This window comes from Fopius arisanus, unplaced genomic scaffold (assembly GCF_000806365.1).
Source record: "Fopius arisanus strain USDA-PBARC FA_bdor unplaced genomic scaffold, ASM80636v1 scaffold00044, whole genome shotgun sequence".
In the NCBI taxonomy this organism is placed as follows: domain Eukaryota; kingdom Metazoa; phylum Arthropoda; class Insecta; order Hymenoptera; family Braconidae; genus Fopius; species Fopius arisanus.
The window spans coordinates 1,035,555-1,045,081 of record NW_011887783.1 but is presented as its reverse complement, the minus strand read 5'-3'; the positions used below and the strand labels follow the sequence as shown (position 1 = coordinate 1,045,081).

General features: G+C 38.2%; 3 protein-coding genes across 6 annotated transcripts; 2 read left to right on the top strand and 1 right to left on the bottom strand.

Annotated features, from left to right (window-relative positions):
• Positions 1-859, top strand: SmD3 (small ribonucleoprotein particle protein SmD3; the record flags this gene model as incomplete). Its single annotated transcript, XM_011305817.1, is given in 2 exon segments — positions 1-256; positions 563-859. Coding segments are annotated over 2 exon segments (369 nt in total), but the record flags the coding sequence as incomplete, so codon positions are not given.
• Positions 860-1,340: 481 nt separating this feature from the next.
• mTerf5 (mitochondrial transcription termination factor 5) lies at positions 1,341-4,114 on the top strand. 2 transcript variants are annotated; one of them, XM_011305813.1, is made up of 6 exons: positions 1,341-1,624; positions 1,856-1,989; positions 2,093-2,414; positions 2,510-2,749; positions 2,834-3,150; positions 3,522-4,114. In XM_011305813.1, exons 1-6 carry the CDS (start codon positions 1,361-1,363, stop codon positions 3,754-3,756), a joined length of 1,512 nt encoding a protein of 503 aa, XP_011304115.1. In that variant the 5' UTR covers positions 1,341-1,360; the 3' UTR covers positions 3,757-4,114. The 2 variants fall into 2 exon arrangements, with proteins under 2 accessions (XP_011304115.1, XP_011304114.1); XM_011305812.1 differs by having other exon boundaries at positions 2,510-3,150.
• LOC105267158 (homeobox protein OTX1 B) lies at positions 4,113-7,640 on the bottom strand. Of its 3 annotated transcripts, none has more exons than XM_011305815.1 (4): positions 7,203-7,640; positions 6,303-6,640; positions 5,928-6,006; positions 4,113-5,676 (listed from the first exon to the last, which is right to left on the bottom strand). In XM_011305815.1, exons 2-4 carry the CDS (start codon positions 6,610-6,612, stop codon positions 4,827-4,829), a joined length of 1,239 nt encoding a protein of 412 aa, XP_011304117.1. In that variant the 5' UTR covers positions 6,613-6,640; positions 7,203-7,640; the 3' UTR covers positions 4,113-4,826. The 3 variants fall into 3 exon arrangements, with proteins under 3 accessions (XP_011304117.1, XP_011304118.1, XP_011304116.1); XM_011305816.1 differs by having other exon boundaries at positions 7,554-7,576; XM_011305814.1 differs by having other exon boundaries at positions 6,303-7,640.
• Between the last annotated feature and the right edge of the window lie 1,887 nt (positions 7,641-9,527).

The following is a 9,527-nucleotide window of genomic DNA, read 5'->3' as shown; positions in this document are numbered from 1 at the left end:
GAGACGAATACCGGTGAAGTTTATCGAGGAAAATTAATTGAAGCTGAGGACAACATGAATTGTCAGATGCAGGGAATTACGGTGACATACCGGGATGGAAGGGTTGCACAGTTGGAGAATGTGTACATTCGAGGATCGAAAATCAGGTTTCTCATACTGCCTGATATGCTGAAAAATGCTCCGATGTTTAAGAGACCTGGGGGGAAGGGCTCCGGTACTGCTGGAAGAGGAAAGTCCGCAATACTTCGGGCACAAGGTGATTATTTGAATTAAAATTGGTTCAAGGTTAATACCTCGATTTATCTGTTCAACGGGCATTTCAGGAATATCTTCGAAAGTAAGGAAAAAAGGAGATTTTTTATAATGACTTTAATTGGGGATCTCAATGAACTCTACAAAAAAGGTCATCACGAAAATTTCCTTATCTCTCTTAGATTTCGAGATTTTCGTTGAAAACTCACGATTGATTTTTGTGGGATTTTTAAAAAAATTTCATGGCGATATTCATTTTTAAATTTCCGTTTTAGAAAATTGTCATTGAGAATGAATTTTTATTTTGCAGCAAGAGGACGAGGAAGAGGGCAAAATCAAAGAGGCAGAGGGACAGGCTCAGCTCCTTGGCTTAATCAACAGAATCAACCTGGTGGATCGGCTCCTGGCAGAGGAAGGGGCTAAATTCAATTCCTACTGTAATAAGAACTCTAGGTTTAAGAATTTTCATACCTTATATTTTCTCATTGCGGAGCTTCTGGATGATTCATTATCGAACTTATTCTATTTGCATTTGAAGTGTGGGGAGAATTCCCTTGTATGAAATGATTGTATGAGAAATAAATAACGAAATAAGAACTCATCACAATACGAAATTCATTTCCTGCTTGAGTCCAATTATTCAGGAACGTGAAAAAAAAATATTAACACGAATTTTCTAAAATGGAATTACAGATTTCATTTTTGTAGTTCGATTTTCAAATGATCTCGAATCACTGTACCTCGGTTCCTCAATTTCGCAGTATATCCTACATAGATGGCTCTGGTCTAACTCTCATTTAGAAATTTAATGACAAAAATCGTAGAGAAGTGATCAATAGTTTATCAGTGAAGGAATCCAAGTCCACAATATTCAATCAATTACATTTTAAATATATCAGATTAATTTATTACCCAAAATTTTAAGTCACGTGTTGTCCTCTCGCTGAAACTCCGGAAATTCTGCCTCAAGTCCCATCTTCTTCGAGAGAACCTCTTTAGTCTATGCTCTGAACCCATGTGGACTGTTTTGATGGATTATTCTGGCCCTGAAGTAATAAATACTGCTAATTTACTGCGAATCGTCATGAATTTATGACCTGAAAATAATATGCACCGAGTAGTGGCCAAAAGAATTTTTCTGAAAATTAAATTGACACATGACAACTGCCACTGCCTGAGAATGTATTCGAATTTCATACCCTGGAAGAACTCCCTCACGGGATACTACTCGACTGATTTCAGAATTTATAAACAATTAGTGGCGGAAAAATTAGGAGTCGATCGAGAACATGCAGCGATGCTCCTAAGGAGTAATAGGCGGGTAATTGGAATTCCTGAGGAAAGAATTACAAAAAATTGTCACATCTGTCAGGTAAATATTCAGTTTTTGATCGATGGACCTCTTCTCCGAACGTTTTATTAAGCGTCTATTTACTGAGATAATTATTGACTTTCGGGGGAATATCACGAGCTTTCGAGATAAATCGGTAATTAAGACATTTTGTTTCTGAATTTTTATCTCGTGAATAAAAAAATTTTTGGAGAACGTAGAGCACATGTTTATTTTGTTTCATTCATAATAAATGATGTTGATTTTACACAGGTGGAGGAGGTGGACTTTAATACCAGTATTCGTGATATCAAGTTCCTCGAGTTGAGTGAGGAGGATTTAATAAATAGAATTTTACTGCTAAAAGAAATGGGCGCACAGTACATTAATACTGCGATGTTGAGAACGTAAGAATGAGAATCAATCGAGAGTATTCACTCAATTTCCTTCACCAGGAGCCTCAAAATATAATTTTTTATTTACAAAAAGATCATCTAAAAAATATTCCAGATGTGCGTCGAGAGTGCACGTAGTTTCGTTCAAAGCATATACTAAAATCCCAAATGACGACATAATCGCCAAAAATATGTATTCCCACCTGCACGAGCCTCCACCAGGAGTCCCTCCCCTCAGCGATCTGAATGACTACATGACAGTCAAAGAATACCGAAAACGCTGTTTGCTGCACTGGCTAAAGTGGAGATTGGAGATACCAGACGACAACGAAAAATTGCTGGAGACTTTTTTCAAGAGGTTGAGGTACAAAAGTTTCGCCAGACTGCGAAAATCCTTTGATATTCTCCACGAAGAGCTGGGAATGCCTGTATCACTGGTAAATATTCCCGAATTTCGTGAGGAATTAACTCCGCCAATCTGCAATTACAAATTACGAATGAGTTATGAATTCAAGTCTTTTATAATTTCCAGATCCGAGAGAAAAAGTGTCTCTCATACGTATCAGGAGTGGATTTGCAGAAAATATTAACCCACTTGCCAGATATCTGCGGAGTTTCCGTGAAGGAGTTGTTGAAAAATAATCTGCCCCTCCTCAGGATGACTTACAAGAGCTTGTGCCTAGCCAAGTTCGCTCTCGAGGACTTCGGGGTAACGTCAGAGCAACTGCTGGAGACACCCAAAGTACTTCTGGTGAATTCGGACTCTCTCGAGGTTGGTTTAGAAACGATATCAGCCACACCGGAACTTAAAATATTAATTGATCATCCACGCTTACTTCGAATTCTTCTGACAAAGGATGGAGTGCAAAGGCGATTGGATTACCTCAGGTATTTGAGTATCAATCATGTGACGGTGGCAGCTTTAGGAAGAACAAAGGTCGAGTTTGATAAGTATCTGAAGTCCGGAACATATAAGGCAAAGGGGGATGAGATAGGATTGATGCTGAAGAAGTATTTCAAGAAGAGCGTCGCGGAAATTCAGGAGAAAATCGAGATGCATCCACTGTGGAAATATGTGGATTTATTCACGATACATACTACACTTCACTACCTGATGGAGTCTTTCGATGCTGAGGATATTTTTAAGAATTTACCTTTAATTCTTCATTCACGGTGAGATTTTTATTTAATTCCTCCCTCGAACATCAATAATTTTTATGGATTTTAATTTGTTTAAATTATGGAAATAATTTTAAATATGGAATAAATAATTCTCAGAAATAATGAGAATGCCGATATTCACGTGCGCATATCGAAAAAAATTATTTTCGAATTGAATTAATTTTTTTTTTCTCATCAATTTGGGATCGAAAAAATCTAATGAATCATTCAGAATACCGAAAATGCTTGGGGCATTTGGCATTATGGGGGTGAGAAGAGGTAGTCGAGGCGCCAGATTGTGGGAATCTACTCTCCAATTTGACATTAAATAGCCCGCATGACTCCACGTGACGTATGACTAATAGCATTTCACATATTTTCAGGGATAAAGTGGAGTTTCGACTGGTGAGTCTCATAGAAATGAATAAACAGATCAACGAAAATAATCGATTCACCCCTAGCCAAATACTCGCCCTGTGCGCTTACGAAATTGAAAAAGAATTTCACTTCACTGGTGACGGCGTCTGGGAAAAAAATAAAATATTGACGAAGAGTCCTGAGGCATTGCCTAATGAAACTGAGGAGTGGAAAGTATCAAAAAAAATATCTGTTGAATGATGTAAATATTTTGTTATTTATTAATACAAATAAAACTCAAAGACTGCCGTAATATAAATCTATCAATAAACCACACATGTCAGACAAAATATTCAACGTAAGCACTTAAATTTAAGCGACGATATGAGCGCTAGAGGAAGTGGGGTAAAATGGGTGCTAGATAATTTTTCATTATGAATAATTAAATAAAATAATTAAATCTCGGTAATTATCGGATTCTGAAAAAAACACAAGAGGACTTTTTTGCAGATTCATAAATTTCGGAGAAGAAAGGTCTTTTGGTATTTTCTTTTAAAATCAATAGTTTTCAAATAAATCGGTCGATAATAAAATTGTAAAATTCCAATAATCGAAAATTCGTATCGAGCAATTTTTTATTTTGCAATTAACTGGCCTGAGCTCAATTAATCAATTAATTAATAATTAATAATGCTTGATGGCCCATTTTCCCCTTTCTCCGTTGATTCCTGTATGTGAATGGGAATGCGAAAAACTCAAAATCATTTTACGGGAAGAGAATAGAGTAGGCATGGAATTCTTTCTTTGGTCTGTCAGGAAGAACTAGAATTAGTCAGATAAATCTAAATTTGATGGCTCAATAATTTTGAAATGGGGAATAATCTTAATCTAACGCTTAGCAAACGACGATGAAAAGTCTAGGGCGTTCGCTGTGAATTATTCACTCGGAAATAGAACTCCGACTGCTCGATGTTCAAATGAATTTCCAATAGATAATTTATCTAGAATCTTTTATAAAATTTAATACATTTTCTCGGAAATATTGAGGAGGTAACAACAGTAACGATGAGACTTAGAATAATTATCGATTGAAAATTCTCTGTATTTTTCTGAAAAAATTGCATTTCTCGGGGAATTTTCTCGCATTTCGTATCGTCCACTGGCGAGACTGGCGGACGTATTGAAAAATTTTCCACGCGAAATTTTCTATTTGAACAGAAAAAAAAATCAACAAATGAAAATGAAAAATCGAATAAAACTCGCCAAAACCGATCCCTAGAGCTGTAAGGCACATGATACTCCAGTGTGAACCCCGCGCCTGAGGGTTCGTGTTAATTCAAAAAAGGCGGTAGCTGAACATAATTCTGTGCGGATCCCTCGCTCTTCACCATGACCTCGTTCTTGATATTACGAGCACTGGAGGGTGGTGAATGCATTCCATACTCCTGCTTAATATGAGTGTTCTCAGGCTGATGTGAATAATCCTGGTCATGATGATACTTATCATTGGGACTGAGTCCAGCAACATAATCCAATTTATTCTGATGCTCATCCTCCGAGAGTGAATTGCTTCCAGGTGCACTGAGATGATTCGAGTGCTGAGGTGAATGAGCAGATACCATACTCTGATAATCAGCTCGTGTGAGAGTCGATGGTGGTGGGCTGTTGTTTGCTGCTGTCATGTAGTCCTGGTGAACGCGCATTGAGTTGCCACTGGGTGTTGTGAAGAGGGTGGCGTCATGTTGTGGCAACATCGTAGCATAAGAATAAGCCGATCCATTATTACTTGGACCAGCGAATGATCCGGAATAGGGAGAGCTCGAGGGACTCAAGAGATTCATGTGAGGCGCTAAATCGTAAGCTGGGGAATATGCCCAGGCGTCTGGTGGTGTTGCTGTTGCTACACTCGTGCTCGAGGCGAAGGGGTTCAGGCTGTTGTTCAGGGATGTGAAGGAACCGGAGAGACCACCGCTACCACCACCTGTTGTCATGTAACCCGCGGTTTTTCGGGGTGGCTCACGCTTCCGCCACTTTGCTCGACGATTTTGAAACCACACCTGCACACGAGACTCGGAGAGCTGCAGCTTCAGGGCTAGCTCTTCACGAGCAAATACATCGGGATATGGGGCACGCTCAAATGCACGTTCCAGCTCCTCCAGTTGGTAGGCTGTGAAGGTTGTTCTGTAATTCAAAGATTTTATACTGCTTTAATTTTTATTATAACCCCGTACGCCACTCAGGTCCCCTTAACTCCTTTTCAATTTATCATTAATTTTTTTATTGTATTTTAATTGTTATTGTAATTTTATTTTATTTTATTTTATCGTCCGATAATTTTTTTGACTTTTCAAAAATTCAGAAGATTTTCAAAATGAAGTAACACTCGTTCATTTTTTCGTTCTGATGAATTTTGTATCGAGATGATAGCTCACCGTGTCTTCTTCTTCTTGATCCCATCGTTATTCGATTTCTTCTTCGAGTCCTTTTTCGTTGGCTGCGTCTCGTTTGCAACTGCAAGAATTCAATAAATAAATCATGATAGCAAATAGCGAGCCTAAAGTCTCCTCATATGTCACGGCTATTAATTTCAATTTAATGCGTACACGAACGGAGGAGTGGGGGTTTGAACTTCGCATTCAATATCCAACGTGAAACAGAAAGATTTTAATTGAATTCCTCTTAAAAAAAATTCTTGAATGACTAGATTCATAATTATTAATTTTTTAATTGGTCCTATAGATTAAACAATAGATAAATAATAGGATAAAAATATAAATAAACGTATGTTGAAGAAATAGATGAAGTACCTTGTACTATAGAATTGATATTATCGTCTCCTTTTCTCTTGATGCCACCCCCGATCTGGATGGTCTGGTGGAGAGCAGTGGAGGTCGGAGTGATAGAGCTGGTGGTAGAAATGGTGACATCCCCCTGAGCCAGAGGTGCATACATCCCAGCAAGCTCCAATTCCTTGAGCTCCTTACTCTGCTGTCCCTGCCCCTGAAGATGATGTCCCTGATGATGAGGCGGTGACTCCTCAGCGGCATCCAATTTATGAAGATGACCCCCAGGTGGAATAAGATCACTAGCATGATGTGCCCCATGAAGTCCAAGCATCACCTGAATGCTGTGCACACCACTTCCACTACGTCCCCCAAAATCAGAAAATATTGGATCATCGAAGGGTGTTCCATCCATCGTAAATTCGTTAAAATTTCCAAGGAATTCCTCAGTCAAATAATCCCTCGGATAATCCAGAAGCAACGATTGCCCGGAATAATCGACAAGGTTCATGAAGACTAATCACAATCACTCCTCAACCAATCAGCTCCCATAAACCCAATAAAAAATAATAAAAAATAATGAAAGGCCTCAGATCATCACAAATTGATAAATGTAATACACCGCGGTGTCTCTTGTTTGTTGCAATTCACGAATAAGTGTTAATGGAATCTCAACCAATTACTATAAATTGTTGGGCCGGTTATGATTAATTTCGACTTGTTCAAGCCGAGTTAACAAAGTGAACTAGTTGTGACGGACCTTGGTGAACGACTGGGTATCTAACACACGTTTATATTTAAAGGGATGAGATGATAGCACCGCCCACGGGCTATTCAACCGCGAGAGCCAATCGCTGGGCATCCAACCCAACACAAACATTATAATCATCCAACGAGAGAACTCTCATCTACCCTCACACATACCGTCACTCCCTACCGCACTTTTCCTCTCCTTTTCATCTTCTCATTGTCATCCAAAGATTCCATTTTTCACTTTTTATCGTTTTCCTCATTCAGGATTATGCATTAAATTCATTATTTATTTCATTAATGATATTTTACAATTTTACAAGTGTCCAAATAAATATATTATTATTTGGAATAAATATTTTATTAGTTGGGATCATTGTTCATTATAAAGGTATAAAAAATATCCAGCGATGAAGATGTGAAATAAAGATTGTAAGTATAAAATTATTTAGTCATCACGTGCTCCTCCATTCTCTAATGCTGAAGAAGAATTCAGAAGTGTAAAGCCTCCAAATATATTTTCACCTGTTGCCATTTAAAAAACGTCAAAAAAAAAATTCTAAAAAAGCCTGACGAATCCACATGAATGGACGTCCAGCCTGAAACTGATGCCCGTCGACTGTGACCATCGCCGAGAGCTCAATGAATGCCAACAATCGCCAGGAATTGCCTGGAATTGGTTCAATAAAACTACCCCCATTCCAATTCTGCATTCGCCTATGAATGCGCGTACGAGTAATTCAACGTGGCGTTAATTACCAAGCACGTGGTAACGGTGAAGAATCGAAAGATGAAGCAAATGCCGGATTGTCCACCGAGAATAATTAATTGATTGTTGATTCCACCCATATGTTTACACTGGTCAACAACATTGGACAGGACAACTGTTAACTCGGCTAAATGACTTTAACTCGATGTGATTTTGCCGGCGAATCACTAAATTGAACGAATACGAACTAAACTGAACTCAACTAAGCTAATCATATCACATTACTGGGCGTTATTAGCCGAGGCACGATATAAGTGAAGGTTCGGTGATGCCAGAGCTGCAGTACCGGGTGGGTCGCCTCCTGCACTGACCCGTCTCCCTTCGGTATCGCATTAAAAAAAAAATTTTTAACCCCTTGTCTAGCCTATCCACCCTTATCCACCCTACTACCCTTATCTACCCTATCCACCCTATCCACCCTATGCCACCTCCTCAAGTAATCTCGTTTCCACGAATTCCTGAAAAAATTACCAGAAGTACCAAAAAATCTCTCGCCTGATCAATGATAATTCATCAGTTTCGTTGATCACCTGGTGTTCATTCACTGCTGACGACTGGTGATTCGGTTGGATGCTGTGGTTTTGTGGTTTAAGGGAGTTTATGGAATTCTTCGCGTGGAGATGTGGTTGTTCTGATTGTGGATAGATAATGCTGTGCTACGGTTTGTTTAAATGTGCGCGCCAGTTTTCTCCCACTTTGGAGATCCCATTGGTCAGGGGAGGCGTACCTGACTCCTCCTTCTCAACCCCTTCTTTCGGTACTTCAATCCTGGGAAAAATGTATATGGTAATTGGTTTGTGGTCGGGTTATGGGATGGATTGCGTTTTTTTGGAGATGATTTTAGGGGATGCGTTGTTTCCGGTATCGATTATTTTTTCGATTTGTCGAATTGTGGAATTATTTCGGATTACTGTGATTGCGGGGATTGTGTGGATATCGCGAATTTTTTTGCACAATTTATTGGCGATTCAATTTTTGAAAATGAATTTTGAAACGAAGGGGTGAAGTCGACTTGTTTTACTCTCGATTTTCCAGGCGTATCTTCGAAAATAATAAAAATAGCAAAATTCACTCGGGACATTTTTTGGAGAGGGGATTCAGAGCTGAATAAAAAATCTTAACGAAAATTCCGCTAATTCTCTTCGTTTCGGAGAAATTCCGAAAAAATCAATTGAAAATTGGTCATGAAAAAGATGTGCAAATTGAAAAAAAAATTGGAAATTAATTGAAAATCGTAGAAAACCCAAATTATAATGATAAATGAATCAAAATTGAAATAATCCATGAAAGGTGGATATATTTCATATTAATAACAATTTCTGGGCGAAAGGCAATTTTTTTTATCGATATTTTAATATTTTTTGTAAATTCATCGGTGGACGGAGTCTCTCTCGAAAAATTTCTCCCCGAGAAATTTCCTCGTAGGAAATTTTCCTGACAAATAATTTCCCCTCAGAAATTCCGCATCTATTATTTTTTTTTATTCCCTCCAGCGACTCTCTACATAATAATTATGATTGTCTATATTATTAATTATATAAAATAAATACTCCAATTATTCCAATCCAATAATTCAATTACTCCAAATTTATTTATATTTCGGTTTTTTTACGGATTTGGGGGAGAGGGAAATTTTCTGAGGAACTTTTTGAAGGGGCCGAATCGAGGGAATTCGAATCATGAATTTTTATTCTGATAATTTTCAAAAAAAGTGTCTTGCAACTTGACCC

Bases quoted from the DNA above. Each gene is read 5' to 3' on its own strand.
- LOC105267158 (XM_011305814.1), bottom strand. From the start codon at position 6,789: ATGAACCTTGTCGATTATTCCGGGCAATCGTTGCTTCTGGATTATCCG. The intron at 6,007-6,302 runs GTACTTCATCTA...GAATTCTTGCAG, and splicing joins TATCAATTCTATAGTACAAG to TTGCAAACGAGACGCAGCCA. The intron at 5,677-5,927 runs GTGAGCTATCAT...TTTGAATTACAG, and splicing joins ATCAAGAAGAAGAAGACACG to AACAACCTTCACAGCCTACC.
- mTerf5 (XM_011305812.1), top strand. From the start codon at position 1,361: ATGCACCGAGTAGTGGCCAAAAGAATTTTTCTGAAAATTAAATTGACA. The intron at 1,990-2,092 runs GTAAGAATGAGA...AAAATATTCCAG, and splicing joins AATACTGCGATGTTGAGAAC to ATGTGCGTCGAGAGTGCACG. The intron at 3,151-3,521 runs GTGAGATTTTTA...ACATATTTTCAG, and splicing joins CCTTTAATTCTTCATTCACG to GGATAAAGTGGAGTTTCGAC.